The sequence below is a fragment of the Peromyscus eremicus genome, chromosome 8a, assembly GCF_949786415.1.
Source record: "Peromyscus eremicus chromosome 8a, PerEre_H2_v1, whole genome shotgun sequence".
Classification (NCBI taxonomy): Eukaryota; Metazoa; Chordata; class Mammalia; order Rodentia; family Cricetidae; genus Peromyscus; species Peromyscus eremicus.
The window spans coordinates 36,977,614-36,996,796 of record NC_081423.1 but is presented as its reverse complement, the minus strand read 5'-3'; the positions used below and the strand labels follow the sequence as shown (position 1 = coordinate 36,996,796).

The 19,183-nt window shown below is 46.5% G+C and overlaps 1 protein-coding gene across 2 annotated transcripts in view; it reads left to right on the top strand.

The window, feature by feature from the left end:
* Nucleotides 1–211: 211 nt before the first annotated feature.
* The window catches only part of LOC131916909 (organic cation/carnitine transporter 2), a 32,321-nt gene continuing 13,349 nt past the window's right edge, over nt 212–19,183 (top strand). The window contains exons 1-2 of one of the 2 annotated variants that reach the window (XM_059270553.1): nt 212–849; nt 9,596–9,699. In XM_059270553.1, coding sequence (XP_059126536.1) covers nt 457–849; nt 9,596–9,699 — 497 coding nt within the window. In that variant the 5' untranslated portion in view covers nt 212–456. The remainder of the gene's footprint in view (nt 850–9,595; nt 9,700–19,183) is intronic. The other variant, XM_059270554.1, reaches the window with a different exon arrangement.

Genomic DNA, 19,183 nt, shown 5'->3' with positions numbered 1-19,183 from the left:
ACTAGAAGAGACCACCCCACCCTGGCCCCACAGGGACCGGCGAAAGGGGCGGGATCCGATTAGGCCACACCCTCCCCCCGCCCTCCCAGTGCTGAAGCCAGGCTCAGCCCCGCCTTCCGCACCGCCCAGCCAGCTCTGAGTCCTTGCTCGGCTCCGCCTCCGGCGCACGCGCGGCCCGCGCCCACCGCGCGTCACTCAGTCCCCTGCCCCGCCCCCGCCCCCGCCGCGCCGGGCCTCAGAGCCGGGACGGCGGGGCGGGCCTTGCGGCCCAGGCCCAGGCCCAGAGCCCGCCCCGGCCTCAGGCCCTATGTAAGGTTGGCAGTGGCCGAGTCGGAGGCTGTGGTGGAAACTCACGAGCCTGCTCCTTGCTCACCCGCAGACGCCCGCAGCGCCCAGTCTCCTGCGCCGCGGTGTCCCCAGATCCCCGGCCGGGCGCTGTGGGCAGCTGAGGACAGCATGCGGGACTACGACGAGGTGACCGCCTTCCTGGGCGAGTGGGGGCCCTTCCAGCGCCTCATCTTCTTCCTACTCAGCGCCAGCATCATCCCCAATGGCTTCAATGGTATGTCAGTCGTGTTCCTGGCGGGGACCCCGGAGCACCGTTGCCTTGTGCCTGACACCGTGAACCTGAGCAGCGCGTGGCGCAACCACAGTATCCCGTTGGAGACGAAGGACGGGCGACAGGTGCCCCAGAAATGCCGCCGCTACCGACTGGCCACCATCGCCAACTTCTCTGCGCTGGGGCTGGAGCCTGGACTGGATGTGGACCTGGAGCAGCTGGAGCAGGAAAACTGCCTGGATGGCTGGGAGTACGACAAGGATGTCTTCCTGGCCACTATCGTGACCGAGGTAGGTGGCAGGCCCCTGTCAGTGTCTGGTGACAACCACGGGCGATGGTTGTAGTCCTTCCTCCAACGCACAGGCTCCCTGATGATGGGCATCCTCCAGGCAGGACTCCCAGGAACATAAATTTATGACATGACTTCTAGCCACAGTATGTCCCTCAGAGTACAAGTGTCAGGCTGGCCATCGTCCTTAGAGCCACATTGAAGATGGAGTCCAGAACCCCTGCCCCTAGGAGATGCTCTGAGACCCTGAGGGATGCGACTTTGTCTGGTGGTGTGATCCAGAGGAGCGGAGTGAGGGCTTGTTCCAAAGAAGTGCCACCGTCTTAGCATTTATGTTCAGAAAGGAAACACTCTTTGCAGAACTTTTCTAAGTTAAGGAAACACGTGTCCCAAACGCTCTTCCATTTCTCTAGTTACTCTTTCCTCCTTCACCTGTCCTCACCCCAAATGAAGTCTTGTCCTGCCCCACGAGAAATTGTTTTCCATTTACCCTCGATAGATTGTTATTTCTCAAGGACCCTTGGGTCTGAAGATCTATCTATTCAGGGTGACTTTATATGGAGTCTTTTCCACAGTATTCTGAGACAAGATCACTGACAAGGTTTAATTATGGCACATAACCTTCATGTAGAGAGTGATGGAAACCTAATTCCTCATATTCTTGCTGTTTATTCTTTGTCTGAGCCCTTGCAGTCTCTCAGCTGGAGATGTAACATGCTGTTTAATGGGGCATGTGGAAGTGTTTTGGGGGCTTAGGCACCAATTGTAGTTTCCTGGACTCCCAGCAGTACTGAGTATGCAGAAGAATGAAAGAGCCTTATGTGATACCCTTGGGCAACAGGGTCATTGAATGTCAGGGATAGGGACTGACCAGTTAGCCTTCCTGATGGAGATAGCTTCTCGGTGAACCTAGCCATTAGGTCCAGATCCAAGAGCAAGATATGGTTACAGGAGGATGTATAGAAAGGAACAATAGGAAGAGGCTAAGAGTCCTTGTGTGGTATTAAGCCTCCTGGAGGCAGAGACTGAGCTTCCCTCTTTACAGGGGCTCTCAAGTATGTTGATTCAGGGGGTTGTCATCCTTCAAAGGGTCTGAGAGCATCCCTGTAAGAATCACTGCCTGTTTTCTTTGGATGTTTGAAGTTTAATGTCTCCAAAACCTGTGCCAACCTACTACATAAGTAAGTAGTAAGAATGGAAACCTGAGCTCCATTGGGGATTTTTAACCTAGTGACATCATGCCAGGGCCAGGCATCGCTACTGATGCTGGGTGGCGGTGGTGCACGCCTTGAGTCCCAGTACTCTGGGGGCAGAGGTAGGCACATCTCTGAGTCCAAGGCCAGCCTGGTCTGCTTAGTGAGTTCCAGGACATCCAAGGTACACAAAGGAAAAACAAAAACAAACAAAACAAAAACCAGCACTGACTAAGTTAGTTAGTGCTTTTGATCTGTGAGTCCACAGAGAAGAGACTTTCCTTTCCACATCCTGATCTCCAGACTCACAAGTGCTTGGAAGCGAGTGGGAGCTCTTACAGCAGCGGCATTGAGGTTGCCACACCAGTTCCTCCGATCGGCCTGTGGCTGCCAGAGAAGGGCCAGTTGAACTCTGAAGCAGCTTACTGCCCTCTCGAATTTTCACCCTGCCCTTAGGGGGACTGGGCTTGCTCTAAGCCTTTGCCCCCACTCACCATCATCTTCTTGCTGCCTAGGGTGGAAGCAGTACTGGTGAGCTCCCCAGAGGACGGCTGAGCAGCAAAAGTCCAGATCCTTTTGACCTACCACTGCTGCCAATGTCAGCGTGTCTTTTTTTTTTTTTTTTTTCAATGGATCTGGATGTTATTGAGCTGTCTCAGCAGTTTCATAAGAGCTATATGCCCTTTCGCCTACTTACAGGTCAGCAGTCTTTGCAGGAGGCGAGTTTAATACTTTACTTAACCCCTTTGTTTGGGGATCCTGGAATGCCTGACTTGAAGTTCAAGGCTTGTCCTCTCAGATGAGCAGCCACTGTTGAAAGCTGCTGCATTAACATTCTGATGACTTTTTCCAAGACCTGTTTTCTTTCAACCCAAACCTGGCAGCTGACCAGTGCACCTAGTCAGCCCCCTGCCTGCTAAATGTCTCTAAGCCTGCCCTCTACCCTGAATCCAAGGTAGAGGTCTTTTAAGTACACTGGTATTGAATTCTCTTGTCTTCTTCTTTCTTCTTCTTTTTCCCCTTTTGAGTTAAATTACATAAATCAAGTACTAAACTTTGCAGTAGATTATTAGGTTTCTGTGTCTCCCTGAATCTTGACGGGATGCTGGACGAGGGAGATTTTTTTATTGAAACTTTTTTATTGAAATGGTGAGTGAATAAATTATGAACCTTTCTAGAAGGCTTAAGAACTAACAGATAGACAAAAGAGAAACTTGAGGAGCCCCAAGATGGGCTGGAATGTTTTAAGGGAAATGTGATTCTCACCCCACTAACTGCAGCTTGGCTCTGGGTGTGTCTAAAACCAGGAAGTGGGGTTGGCCAAAAGAAAGAGACCCTTTCTATAAGGCCAGAGAGCTTTGTGAGCCCATGTTCCAGGAAAGCTTGGTGAGCTACATGCCTTGTAGGCTGGTCCCTCTTTTTGCTCCTTGTTCATCTCTGGGACACCTGGAAACTCCTACCCACAGTGCTGTACTTCTGATCCAGGACTACTCTTTCCTCTGAGAACCTGGGGATTTCTTAGGTTGCTGGGCCACCTGCTCTGTAGTTTCACGGAAACTCAGCCGAGCCTGCAGGCAGAGAATTTTCTGTATAGCTTTCTGGTGCCTGTGAGTTCAGCTTCTGCAGCTGAAGTCTGGCATGGCTCTGCATTGTTCTACACCATACCTGTCTCTGCTTCCCATAAGTCTCTTGCCAAGACGTTGACAGGACTCCAGCTCGCTCCCTGTTGTTCCAGACTAGTTTCTCCATCAGTCTTGCCTCTTGCCTAGATCATCTTGGAAAACGGGAATTCTTCCCACTGTTATCCACAACCCACTGGATGAAAGTTCCTGACACCCTAGATGGTGGGGCTGGCATGAGTCTGAAATATAGAGACCAGAGACACCTGGAGCCAGCCAGGACCTCACTGCCTGCCTGTGCTACCCCCTGCCCCACCCTGCCCACCCCAGAGAGTCACAGACCCTCATCATTGCCTTTGTAGCCACATGACAAACCAAAGTAGCCACCTCCTAGCCCTGACCCCTTGTGCATGCATAGCCACAGTAGACACAGCAGGCAGGATCAGTCAAACTGAGCCCCTCTCTCACTCAGAACCAGCACCCTGGGTCAGAGTTTGGATAGTGACACAAGTTAGGAGTCATAGAAGAAAGACAAGAATTTATTCTAAAGATTGAAGTGTGGCATTCATCTGGACTTTGGGCACATAGGCCCAACACCTTAAAGGAAATGATGATGTGGAAGGGTGGTGGCCCTGTTGTCCATTGACCCACTCACCCATGTATTACTTAGTGCAGGGCACTGGGCATGATAGAGGTTGTTACAGCAAATAACTACTTCTCTTTTCCTGAAAGCCCTGAGGCAATGATACACTACTAATGTTTTTTCAATTTTATTTTGTGAAATTGAGCCTTGTTAAGTTGCCTAGGCTGACCACAAATGATCTTCCTGCCTCAGATTTCTGATTGTTGGGCCTATGAACTCTCACAGCTAGGATTAACCATTAATTGTAGCAGAAAGCAGAACAAACTGTTTTAGGGATTAATGGCCTTCAGCAGGAAGTGATACCTGCTGGTGTGCTGGAGCACTGATGCAGACACACTAGTACATCTCAGGGAGGACGTTTGCCTCTTGGGCACAGATCCTATCACTTTTCTCCTTAAGCTAGCCCATGGGTCTAAGAACATTTAGTCCCAGAAGACTGTATCCTCTCTCCTCTCTCTCCCCCACCCCCCGCTTCTTCCCATAGTTGAAAGGAATGCTCATTACATATGAGGTCAAGAGATGTGCTTCTTTGGGCTGAGAGGTGACTCTGGGTAAGTGTGCTTGCCACACAAGCGTAAAGACCTGATACTGGATCCCACACTGAAAAAAGAAAAAGAGGAGGGGAGGGAGGGAGGGAGGGAGGAAGGAAGGAAGGAAGGAAGGAAGGAAGGAAGGAAGGAGGGAGGGAGGGAAAGAAGGAAGGAAGGAGGTGTGGGGCTGAAGAGATGTCTAAATGGTAAAGAGCACTTTGTGCTCATCTAGAGGACCTGAGTTCAGTTTCTAGCACCCATGGGCAATTCACAACCACCTGTTACTCTAGCTCCAGAGGATCCAACACTTTCTTCTGGTGTGCGCAGGTGAGCATACACATAAACACATAAATTTAAAAAAGTCATACACAAAAATTTTTAAATCTTTTTTAAAAAGAGACATAGAAAACTGGGTGTGGTGGGGCACACCTTTAATATAAGCACTCCAAGGGGCAGAGGCAGATCGATCTCTGAGTTGGAGACCACAGCGAAGAAGCCATGTCTCAAAAGAGAGAAAGGAGGGGGGGGGGCCACGGGGGGGGGGGGTAGCTAAGCATGCTATATTATTTAGTGAGAGACCCCCATCTCAAAGGAATAAATCAGAACACCCAACATACTCCTCTAGTCTCCATGTATGTAAGCATACATGCCTATATACACATGCATACATATATACTACATATGCATTAAATAAATAAAATATATGACTCATACTCTTTTAAAAAGCTCAATAGTTTTTTTTAAGATTTATTTTTATGTGTATAAGTATTTTGCATGCATTTGAAGTACCACATGCATGTAGTGCCTGTGGAGGCCAAAAGAGGGCATGGGATACTCTAGAAAAAAGCTCATCAGTGATTGAGACACAAAAGAGATAAAGCGTCTATCTAAGTGGACAGTTAGAAAGTTTTGACAACTATGTTAATATACCCTTGAACCCATTACTACTAGAGAGGTACATTTCTGACTAGAAAGAAGTGTGGACCGCTGGTCACAGCTGTTCTAGATTCTCCAAGTTTGGGTCCCCTCTTCCAGCTCTCCATCTATGAAGCCTGACGCATGGCCAGTGCCGCCCATCTACCTATCAAACATTGATGGTCTGGTCTCAGGTAGTCCAGGAGTACTAGGTTCACGTGTAAGTTCATCAAGCAGGGGTACTTAGCCTTGACACTGTGAGCCTGTCATCCCACCTCTCCAACAAGAATGCAGGCCAAGTCCAAATGCCTACTGCATTGGATATGAAGGTTGACAGTTAAATGAATAGGTGGGACTCACCCTGTGCTTTTGAGACCTCTTGTCTTTCCTGACTCTACTCACAGGCTCCCTGTAGCCAGTAGGAAACAAATATTAATGTAAGTCAGGCCCTGAGAGGTATTAGGGACTGTCGTATAGGGGTCGCTGCAGGTGTCTAGGCAGGGAAGCAAACCGTGCAAAGAAATAAGAATGAAAACCCTGAGCAGATTGACATTGTCAACCTGGACCAGACTTCAGGGAGTCTAATAAAAGGTGGTTTATTCCCAATATATTTAAGCCCAGTAAAGTTTGGGAAAAAAAAGTTTCCCGGTGTAATACAATCCCCAGTGTACAAAGAAGAGTAATTACATTGAAACCCAACTCAGAGAGGACATGTCATTTCTTCAAAGAAGATGGGTTCTAGAGATAGGCCACCTGGTCTAGCTTAAGGGCCTAAGGGTCTGGCCTGCTCTCATCATACCGATAGCATTGAGGTCATGTGGCCTATTAGCCATCTCAGGTCCTGGTTGTGGGAGCTTGGGAAAGCCCCTAGCTATCATGGTCATTTAGATTACTAGCCACCTCGAGTTCTGGTTGTAGGAGCTTGATATGGCCTGGCCCAACAGATAACACAGATCACCAGGCTATTAATCACTCCCAATTCTTAGCATTCTGGATGGAAGAACAGATTTTTTTGTCTTTCTCATTGGAAAGACAATCCTGTGTGCCTAACATTCCTGGTTTCTCTGGAGATCTGTGAGCTCAAGGACCTTCATACTTTGCTCCCAACACTGTCAGTGGTGGGTGACGGCATAGTTACTCCATTAAGTTAGCCTCTTACCCATACTAAGGACAAGGTAAGTCCAGCAGGTGGAGTGAAAACATGAAAGGTGCTGCCATGCCGGCCTGTAGATCAGTTTGACCTACTTTTACACCGTGTCCAGCTTTGCAATGTGTTTGGGAGACTTACTGACGTCCACAGCTCTAGAACTCAGGTCTAGAATCTTTTCCTTTTTTTCCCTTTCATCCTCCACATCTTCCTCCCTTTTTGTATAAAAGACATGGTCTGATGTAGCCCAGATTAACCTTAATATTAACATGTATCTGAGGAGACCTTGAACATTGACATTCTAATCCTTCTTCCCAAAAGCTAGGATTATACACATGAACCACCATACATGGTTTGTGCCATACTGAAGATTGAAGCCAGGACTTCATGTATGCTAGGCAAGTACTCTACCAACCAGCTTCATCTCAGCCCTCTGAGTGGATTTCTTGTCTAGCATGGCTGTATTAGTCCCCAAACATCACAATGGACACGTGGATAAACAGCTTCCAGCAACTTACCTTTCATTTCATCTTTGTTTTAGCAAAAGTAATACATTTATCATATTTAAGAATGACAGTAGGTCTGGAGAGATGGTTCAGTGGTTAAGAGTACTGGCTGCTCTTCCAGAGGTCCTGAGTTCAATTCCCAGCAACCACATGGTGGCTCACAACCATCGGTAATGAGATCTGGTGCCCTCTTCTGGCCTGCAGGGATACATGCAGGCAGAACACTGTATACATAACAAATAAATAAATCTTTAAAAAAAAAAAAAAAGGAATGACAGTAACCATAATGTAGTCTATGACACACAGCTTCACAGAAGCTTAGAAGCTGCCTGCCATCATTGATTCCTTCAGCTTTGTGACCCCAACCACTCCTAGTTATGGCTTTAACAGTCATGTGTGGATGGTGGCCACTCTAGGAACATTTATCCACCTACCCCGTATCTGGGTACTGGCACAATCAAGGTAGGTGGAGCCTGGAGGAGCAAGAGCATCTAGGTCCTGATGCTCAGCATGCTTGACTCCTGCTGGCCTCTACTTCCTCTTTGACTTGGGGATCAGATATCCACAATTATCCCCTGGTATGGGGATCACCACCTCACTTAGCTCTTCCAAAAGTCCATGTTACTCCAAAGTGGAGAGCTAGTCGTGTGCCTGAGGCAGCGATGGAGGTTCTTTATATCCAGCCAGTAGGGTGCCTCCACACCCAGGTGTAGGTGACTGCATGAGCCCAGGACAGCAGAGAGGCCCAGTTGTTTAGTCCTCTGCCAGCAGCCTGGAAGGCATTCTTTGGGAGAGCAGCACATCTCCTGTCTCTGTTGAGTACTGGGGAGGCAGCAGGCTCTATGGAAGGTAGGCAATAGTCTGCTGCCAAGAGAGGGAGGTCTAGATTGCCATGAGGATGGCTGCACTTGTGAGGTCTACAGAGGTTCCTAACTGCACATAGTCTGACCAAGCAATATCTTTCTGGGAAACACCAAAGTCCCTGTTTGGACTTTCTTCCAGTCTCCAGCTCCATATTGGGCTGAGGCAGCGACATGTCTAAGTTCACTCTTTCCCCATGTATTCCACTCCTCCCTGCACACCTCATTGCCTGGTCGTGGTAACTATAGATGGAATCACATTTTGAGTGCTAGAAACTCAAACAGTGAAGCCTGTTTCCTACCCCAATCTCTGTTTTCTAGACAAGGAAATTGAGGCACTGTTCAGTATGATGGGCAGGGCCTCATGTGAGGTTGGAAAACTAGTTAACACTTGAATAGCGATTTGTCTTACTCAGTGTTCTATTGCTGTGAAGACACCATGACCATGGCAACTCTAATAAAGGAAAGCATTTAATTGGGGCTGCCTTACAGTTTCAGAGAGTTAGTCCACTGTCATCATGGCAGGGAGCATGGTGGCACACAGGCAGACATGGTGCTGGAGAAGTAGCTGAGAGTTCTACATCCAGGTAGGCAGGCAACAGGAAAAAGACAGCCACTAGGCCTGGCTTGGGCTTTTGAAAACCTCAAAGCCCATCCCCAGTGACACACTTCTTCCAACAAGGCCACACCTCCTAATCCTTTCAAATAGTGTCACTCTCTGGTGACCAAACATTCAAATCTATTAGCCTATGGGGGCCATTCTCATTCAAACCACCACACAGTTAAAACCAAGTTTTCTGACTCCAGTTTGTAGCTCCAAGGCATAACTGGGCTTGGTCCTCTTGGTGTGTGGCGTCGGATATTCCACCTCAGGATGTCACAAGGACTGAGGGGCAGATCTAAAGGAGCAGGTCTAGACACAACACTCTAGGCCCGTTGGCCTCAGTCTTCTGCTGGATGCTTTGCCTCTTAGACTCCCTCAGCTCCAGTGGCCTGAAGTGCATTGAGCAATGGTACCTCGTCTCTTCCACAGCCTTCGGCTCTGTCTGGATTCTTAGTAGTAAGCATAACAGGCCTTGCTGACCAGAGGTCAGTGTCTGGGTAGAGTGCTACTTCTTTCCCCTCTCCCCTCCTCACAATGAAGTAAGACGTGGGAGCCTGCACTATGAGAGACAAGATGGAGAGGGAGAGGCTGCCTGCTTCTCTGCATCGCTTGTGTTAGTGAGCTCATATACTCAGAACATTCAGGGATGCAGGGGATGCCAATGCATTTAACAAGAAGCCTTAACTTGCAGAAAAGGAGTGAGTAATGCATCCCTTTCCTCTTCCTACAGTGGGACCTGGTGTGTCAGGATGATTGGAAAGGCCCGTTCACCATCTCCCTGTTTTTCGTGGGTGTGTTGCTGGGCTCCTTCATTTCGGGACAGCTCTCCGACAAGTAAGATGTCTATCTCCTGCAGTCGCACAGCACCCAAGTACTGATCAAGGAGTATGTAGCCTGAGCTGACGTCAACTGATGGTGTTCTCTTAGCCCACAGCCATCCATTTCAGAAGCCGCAGCAGCAGCAGCTATGTCTAGTGTAGACTCCATATCAAATAAAATGGGCCAACAACTTCTCACATCACTTCCCAATTCTTTTTTTTTTTGTTGTTTTTTTGTTTTTTTGAGACAGGGTTTCTCTGTGTAGTTTTGGTGCCTGTCCTGGATCTTGCTCTGTAGACCAGGCTGGCCTCGAAACTCACAGAGATCTGTCTAGCTCTGCCTCCCTAGTGCTGGGATTAAAGGCGTGCGCCACCACCACTCAGCAATTTCCCAATTCTTGCTGGGCAGAGAAACCATTGCTAGCCAAGCCATGTGTACCCATGGTCCAATGACCAGTTGATTTGCCATGGTTCACTTATGCACAAAGGTAGCCCCCTTTCCCTGGGAGAATATAGTACTCTCCAATTCCTGAGAAAGGGAGAGAGGTTGACACTATACATGTGTGGATGCACTGTATTATAGAGCATGGCAATACTATGGTGGCCACTCCTGTATTCTAAAGATAGCGTTCTGTCTCTGAGCAAGGTGAGAGAAGATAGAGACCTCACTAGTCAGTTTGTGATGTGAGGAGCAGAACTCTGGTGTCCCTTAGGTAAGTGGCCAGTGGTTATGGCACTTACTGTATGACCAAGAGAATGAATATTATATGTTATAAGCATGATAGTTGCACAATTTTAAAGTTTTTATCTAAGATCTATCAATGGCTCACAGAATCAAAAAACCCTTGAAATTAAAGTAGTAAATGTGGTGCACACCTCTAATCCCAGTATTCACATGGCTGAGACCACAGGATTGATAGTTCAAGGCTATCTTGGGCTGCTTAGGTAGACCCTCCCTCAGCAACCAAAGGCAATAAGTCATGAAATTATATGCAAAATTATATGAGAGTTTGTTTTTCTTATTGTTGTTTTCATCAAGGTCAGTAGCTTTGGAGAAGTTCTCAGAAGGATCTATTATGTTATGTTCCTTTATTTGGAGCTTTGGGATCTGTCACAGACATCTGAGGTCAGAAGAGAGGCCTTTAGCAGATCCTTGGCCATGGTGGCTCTGATAGGATACTTCTAGACCCAATAGAGCATTGTTTCTCAGCCTGTCGGTCAAGACCCTTTTGAAGGTCAAATGACCCTTTCACAGGGGTCATATTATCAGATATCCAGCATATCAGATATTTAATTATGATTCATAACAGTAACAAAATTACAGTTATGAAGTACAACAAAAATAATGGTATGGTTAGGGTCACTGCAATGTGAGGAACTGTCTTAAAGGGTCACAGCAGTAGGAAGGGTGAGAACCACTGCAATGGAGGGTGCTGCAGCATCCTCCTGGCTAGCAAGGAGGCTCATGGAGAAGTCCAGGCTGAGTCAAAATGTCGTCCTGTCTGGGGAGCAAAGCTGCCTTATTCTGTCACATACACTTGGGGTTATAGGACTGCATGTTTAAATCTATGGGTCATCTTACATTATTACTCAATTTTTTTCTGTTTTTTTTCAAGATAGGATTTCTCTATGTAGCCCTGGCTATCCTGGAACTTGCTCTGTAGACCAGGCTGGCCTCAAACTCACAGAGATCCGCCTTCCTGTGCCTCCTAAGAGCTGGAATCAAAGGTGTGCACCACCTCTGCACATCATAATGTTTTTGTTTGTTTTTTATAATTTTTATTATTATTTTGTAAATGGGGGAGAGGAGTGTGAGCATCAAAATGTATCTGCAAATCAATCTATCTATCAATCTGTCTATCTATCTATCTATCTATCTATCTATTTATTGAGGCAAGGTCTTTTTTTCCATAGCTGACCTGGTACTTGCTATGTAAACCAGGCTGACCTTAAGCTTGCAGCAGTCCCCTGCCTTACCTTCCCGATGCTACAATTATGAGGACGTACCACTACTCTCAGCTAATGAAAACTTATATGTGTGCATATCTCATTAGATTTATTTTTTCTGGAGTCACCTAGTGATAAAGAGCAGCAATATTCCAGTCACCAGGGTGCATTAAAGAGGTTAGTAGGCTGTGACCATAGATTGCCGACTCTGGTAGAGCCTGAGGTACCCCCCTGTTGGGGAATGATGCTACTCTCTTTTTGTTGCAGTTGCTGTTGTTTTCAAGACAGAGTTTCTCTGTGTAACAGTTCTAGCTGTCTTGGAACTCGATTTGTAAACCAGGCTGACCACGAACTCACAGAGATCAACCTGCCTTTGCCTCCTGAGTACTGGCATCAAGGTGTGCACCACCACTGCCCAGCTTCTGCTTCGCTTAATCTAGTAACAAGCATCAATCTATTGCTTTCATTGGTTTAGCAAATATATAGTATGTAATGTGTGCAAAACACTGTTCTGTTCTAAGTACAGCATACCTTAAACACCAAATAGATAACCTTATCCTCACAACCCTCTGAAGCAGGAACTGTTATTACCATTTTATAAATGAGGAAAGTAAAACATAGTGGTTAAGTTCTATGCCCGGGGTTAAGTTCTGTACCCAGGGTTACAGAGCTGGCAAGTGGCTGGTTGTGTTGAAGCCCAGAGATCCTTGACCACTGGTTTATGGACTACCACTAAAGACCTCTGCTCACCTGGAACTTGTCCTTGGCAAGGCAAATAGATGGATTCAACTTACTGAGGGAGTGATTGTTTTCCTTGGCCATGGGAAACAATACCAGAGAAGGACAGAGTGCTGTGGGAGTGTCTGACAGGGGCCAGGGGAGGCTTTACTGAGAAGCAAAGCATGAGATGAAGTTGAAAGATGAGTAGAAATTTGTTGTCAAAAGCGGTAGAGAGATGAAAAGATTCTGGGCAGAAGAAGAGCCATGTGTTATGATCTAGACAGAGCTTGGGAATAGAAAAAAGTCCACTGTAGTTGAGGTCTGGAGAATGGGGCGAGCACAAGGGCCATGAGGCAGGCAGAGACCTGAGCAGATGGACAAACTGGACTTAGCTGAGACCAAAGTGAGGTGTTTGGGTTCAGGCAGAGAGCAGTGAGGACCCTTGAGAGTTGTTTGTTGTTGTTGTTTTTAACTTGAGTGTGACTATCAAACAGGCATTTTAAAAAAGAATTTGACAGTCTTGTATTGATGGAAGGGAAACAAGAGAGATCTTAAAGGGACTGGTTAAAGATCTTCAGTGGTCCATGCAAAAGATGATAGGGGCTGAGCATAGGACCAAGGCTGGAGAGATGAGGTAGTGAAGTCAGGAGGACTTGCTGACTGGTCAAATGTGGAGAGTGAGGAGGGAAAGGTCTCTGGCCTTCATAACAAAGTGAGGGAGATTATACCCTTTTCTAAGACAGAGAACCACATTTGCAGAGGAGACATTGAATTCAGTTGGAAGGTATTGAATTTGGGGTGATTATGAGACCCCTAATTGGAGAGATTCAGTGTGTTTTTGGATGTGTAGCTACTCTGTGATTGGTTCCCGTAATGGCAGAGGAGGGGCAGGACCAGGCTAAGAGGTCCTTCATGTAGAAGTGAGGAATTTAAGGGTGGAATGGTCACTGAATTTCAGAGAAATTGAGCTGATGTCAAAATCAAGGAGGAAGTACCCCAAGCTGGGTGTAGAAACCATGCCAGTTGTGTCTTAGGTTCACTAGATCTTTATGAGCCATCTTAAGAACCTGTGTACCATGCATGGAACACAATGATAAGCTGAGGAAAAGTGTTTAAGTTCCACACTAAAGGGTTTACTCCCAAAGAAACAATGGAAACAAAATTCATGAGCATACTACGGATTACCTTCCCTACAGAGGGGTGATGGAGTGTGTTGAAAGACCTCTTCTGAAATTTTTGAGGCAGGGAGCTGGGGATGTATCCCAGTTGGTGAAGTGTTTGGCTAGAATGCATGAAATCCTAGGTTTGATCTACACACCAAATAAACCAGGTGTGGTGATGCACCCCTGTAATCCCAGTACTTAGAAGATGGAGGCAGGAAGATTAGGAGTTTAAGGTCCTGTTCAGTTACATAGTGACTTAGAGGCCAGCCTGGGATACAAGACACCCATGTGTGTGTGTGTGTGTGTGTGTGTGTGTGTGTGTGTGTGTGTGTGTGTGTGTGCTGGCTTTTGCACCTGAAATTTCTTTTAAGTTAGCTTACTTAGACTGTAGCCGGAAGTTTTCCTGTGTCTCTGATCCTACCCGGCCAGTGGTCAGGGCGAATCTCTCCCACCAGCTTCCCACAGCTGCTTGGTCCCAAGTAAACACACAGAGGCTTATATTACTTACAAATATGTGGCCTATGGGTCAGGCTTCTTGCTAGCTAGCTCCTATAACTTAACTCAACCCATTTCTATTAGTCTATGTGTTGCAACGTGGCTGTGGCATTACCAGTCTGTGGGCAAATTGTTGCTCCTTGGGCAGCGGGCTGGCGTCTCCTCTGACTCCACCCTTCTTCGTCTCATCTTCAGTTTGGGTGTACCACCTAACATTATCCTGCCCTGCCACAGGCCAATGCAGCTTTATTCATCAACCATCAGAGCAACACACATTCACAACGTATAGAAAGGCATCCCACAGCATCAGCCTGAAAATGAAAACACTGAAGTGCTGTGTTCTGACTGCACTCCTTGCCTGCAGCTCCCAGCACCACCCTCAAGCCTGTCTGCACAGCCAGAGAAGTGCTAGGGCTTGTGGGGTGGACGGCTCTACTACTTCTGAGTGCCAGGTTTAAAGTGGAATTTTTGTCTCAATTTGTTGTCTTAAAGTATCAACACTGTTTTTCATTTTGTTTTGCTTTTGTTTTTCCAGACAGGGTTTCTCTGTGTAGCCCTAGCTGTCCTGGAACTCATTCTGTAGACCAGGCTGGTGTTTGCCTCCCAAGTGCCGGGATTAAAGGCATATGCCATCACTGTCCGGCTCAACAGTAACTATATGTGGGACAAAAGTTGAGCTTTCTTCCTGGCATATTACTAAGTCTAAAGTTCAAGTTCAAATAAATTAATTCTAGATTGCCATAGCCTTTTATGTGACATTATCAGGATATCTTTTTGGATTATGAGAGACTCAACACTGGGAAGAAGTAGATTAATGTTTCCTGGCTTTGTAAATACGTATGTTTGCCATTTCGTTGACAGCCTTTAAAAGTGAGGTCTGTCATAGGGATGCACATGGTAGAAGGAGAGAACCAACTCCAGCAAGTTGTCCTCTGACCTCCGCATGTACCTCTGTAGTTCACATGCATCCCACCCCATCCAAAACTGTAAGAAATTAAAAAGTTCACATAAGGTTTTCTGGTCTAAGCATGGTTGTGCATGCCTGTAATCCAGGCACTAGAGGCTAAGCAGGAGGATAGACTTAGAGGCTAGCCCAAGCTATATGGTAAGATATGGTTCAAAAACAAACAACAAGCAAAACCCAAAGAACACAAACAAGTTCTTTTCTTCACACCCTCCAGCTGCCCAAGAGTAGTGGTATGAAAGGGTTCCCTAGCTCTCTGTCATCCTCCTGAGCAGCCCTTGGAAGGAAAGGGGGAGAGTTTGCACTGGTTTGCCTTGTCTCTGTAGCATGCCCCCCTTACAGAAGAGTGCAGCCACACGGGAGTGTCCTTGGCCAGAGTTTCTCAATTTCTTCCTTAATGACATTTTGGGCAATGTAATTGTATTGCTCTGGGGCATTTTAGAGTATTTAGCAATATCTCTGGCCTCATCCAATAGATACCAATTACACCTCTCCCTGGATTATGATAACCCAGAGATAAACTAACAACAAAAACTGTTCTACTGAGGAAAAGCAGCAAACCCTCTTTCATAGCCACAAAGCCTGTGCAATTTTGGTTCAGTCCTTCCTCCAAAAGCTTCTTCTGGGCAGCTAATTCCTGCCAGTCAAGCCCTGTGTTCAGCAAAGCACACCTAATCCTAGCCATGGGTATACTCAGAATCTAACTCCACTCCCCACCTAATGCTTTTTCTTCACTAAGCAGGAGGCTCAAGGTGGCAGTTTCCATTACCTCAATTCCTGTACTTCCTTCATAGACCCAATGAGAAGTTAGTGAATGGAAAATGTGTCATAGGATTAATGATCTCTCCCTCTAGACCAGTGGTTCTCAACATGGGGGTTGTGACCTCTTTGGGGATCAAACTACCATTTCACAGGTGTCACATATCAGATATCCTGCATATCAGATATGTACATTATGATTCATAACAGTAACAAAATTACCATTATGACGTAGCAATGAAAATAATTGTATGGTTGGGGGTCACCACAACATGAGGAACTGTATTAAAAGGTTGCAGCATTGGGAAGGTTGTGAACCACTGCTCTAGAGTAAATGCTTCCCCACTGCCAGTAGTGTCCCACTGTCAGGGAGGTCTTCCCAGGATGCCCAATCCCCACCCTTAGAGTCTGAGTCCCTTTGCTGTGTCTCTGGGCACCTGGGGACCATTTCTTTATGCACTTGTCTCAGTGTGTATTGGTGTGTCTGGTAGCATGTTAATTAAAGTGTGATTGGTATTGTCTCACCAGACAGTAGCTTCTGGAGGGCAGGGGTGACACTCTTTGAAAGCAGAAACATTGCCGGTGTCTAATATAAGAGAGTAAGCATTCATTGAATGCACATGGCATGAGCCAGCTCAGACCAGTCTCAAGCAGAATCTGCCACTTTCCCCCAGATGGACTTGTTCCTTCCTTTTGTGGCACCCACTTTAACAACAACAAGCCAACAAACACATTGTTTGGCTGGTTGGTTGGTTAGTTTCAGGTTTTTGTTTTATTTTGTTTTCGTTTGTTTTTTTTTGTTTTGGTTTTTCAAAAGAGGGTTTCTCTATGTATCCCTAGCTGTCCTGGAACTTGATTTTGTAGACCAGGCTGGCCTCAACTCAAAGAGGATTTGCCTGCCTCTGCCTCCCAATTCCCAGGATTGAAGATGTGCGCCACCACCGCTTGGCTACAAATTTGTTTTTTAAAGTGAGTAAAGATACAGACGATGTCATAGAATGAATGTGTGGTTTAGTGAGTTATTCCAGGAAATAAGCTGAAAGGTTTGGGACTTGGAGTTCAAAGGTGGGAGAGGGATTGAGGTGGGTGGTTCTTTTGAAGTAGGAGGTTTATTAAAGAAGTTACTGACATCACAGACAGACAGACAGCAGCATGGCAGGAGTTTGGAGAAGATTTCAGGCCCACATGCACAGTGGCACTCCCTTCTCTACTTTTCATAGCAAGGGCTCTGGGAAGGAGATTGAAGTTTCCTTTTTAGCCCAGGTTGGCTGTTGCTGGGAGTGATCAGGGAGCGAGAAGGTCAAGAATGCAGGTGATGGCTAAATGTCTCCCTTGATGGGTCATGACTGGGGGATTCTTTAGGATGGGGAGGGTAAGAATCTAGAGAAACAAGTTTACTTTAGTTCTGGAAACCCAATTACTTTAGATTCTATCACTGTCACAGTTCGACCAAACTGGAAGTGCCTGACCACAGCCAGCACAGCAGGCAGTAGAACTTTGTTCCCTCAGAAGCACATCCAGTGTCTGACCCACCCCAAGTTAGCACCCGTGAGTAACCACTTCCAGGTCTGGAGAGACACTCAGCAGTGAGTGCTCACTGCTCTTGCAGAGGCCCTGAGTTCTATTCCCAGTTCCCACATTAGGCGGCTCCCAACTGTCTCTAGCTCCAGCTGCAGCTGCAGGGGATCTCATGCCATTTTCTGGTCTCTGGGAGCACCTGTACTCACACATGTACATGTTCCCTACCCCACAAACATATGCATGCATATTATTCAAAACAAAAGTCTTTACAAAAAAAAAAAAGAGTTCATTGACTAAGGTAATAAATGAACCACTTCCATGTCAGTGCAATCATAATCATTAGAGGGGCACTCCCAGAGCAACAGACCCTAAACCCCAAAACTGCCCCAAATCAACAAAAATTTAAAATTCTGAATTCTGAGCTGGGGAGATAGCACAGTCAGTAAAGGGCCTGCCTCACAACCATGAAGTTCCGAGTTCAGGCCCCACAGCCTTGTAAACAGCTGGGTGGCTTGGCTTTGTAATCCCAGGGATGGAAGACCAGGGGCAGGAGGCTCCCTGGAGCTTATTGACCAGCCACCCTAACCCGATGGGTGAGTTCTAGTTGTCAGTGAGAAACCCTGTCTTAAAAAGAGGTGGACAGCTTCTGATTAGTGACACTGAGATTGACCTCTGGTCTCCACATGCATATACACACATGTGCACATGAGAACACACACACACACACACACACGCACACACACACACGAACGACAAAGAAAACCTCCAAACTGAGCTTCTTGTCGTAAAGAAGGATATGTAAAGAGAGTAGAAAGCTTACATCCAGGGAAGGGATTGATGCATTTTTTGATGGTACTCAGGAAAACTGCAACACAGTAGGCAGATGGACACCTAGAACCCTGAGAAAGCATTATTTCAGGTGTATCAGAGGGTGCTTCCCAAAGAAACTAGTGTGTAAGTCTGCATGGTCTGAGGAGAAGCTCCCCCATGTAGACAGTGCAGATGAATGCATTCTCCAGGAAGAACCCTGACCAGAAGAAAACAGAAAGAAGCCTGCTAATCTAAGCAAAGACAACAGTCTGCACTATAGGTAATGATGCACATCCCCTGCTCCTCTGGCTGCCTTCATGCGGTTGCCATAATCTATCCCTGGAATTTGTATGTTGGATTTTTTTATAGTTGTTTTGTTTTCATTTCGTTTGTGCTGGAAATTGAACCCAGGTCCTTATGGGTGCTAAGCATGCGCTCTGCCACTGAGCTCTGCCCATCTCCTCCAGCTATTTTAAATTGTCAGTATTGTTTTCTGTAATTCATTATGCTGTATATTTCATATTTACATCATCTCCAGTTCTAGGGATATAGGTAATATACAGGCATTTTCATTATGTGTGGTCCATGAAAATCTGGTTCCATGAAGGTACTTTATCCCAACACTGGTTTTTTTGTTTTGTTTGGTTTTTTTGTATTTTGTTTTTTGAGACAGGGTTTCTCTGTGTAGCTTTGGAGCCTGTCCTGGAACTCGCTCTGTAGACCAGGCTGGTCTCGAACTCATAGAGATCCACCTGCCTCTGCCTCCCAAGTGCTGGGATTAAAGGCGTTCGCCACCACCGCCCGGAGCTCCAGCATTGATTTTGTGTGTAACTATTGTGCTGATATGTTGAAACTTCCTCAACAAATGAAGAGATGGACTTTTGTACATCTGCATTTGTGAAAGAAAAAAATTTCTTCAGATCTCAGCTCCTTGGGTGACCTATGGAGGGTTTTTGTTTGGGTGTTTTTATTTTGTTTGCTTTGTTATCTCACCAAGAGTTAGATTGGGGACTGGAGAGACAGTTCAGACATTGAGAGCACTGACTGCTCTTTTAGAGGACATGGTTTTGATTTCCAGCACCTACATAGAGCTCACAACTGTCCGTAACTCCAGTTCCAGG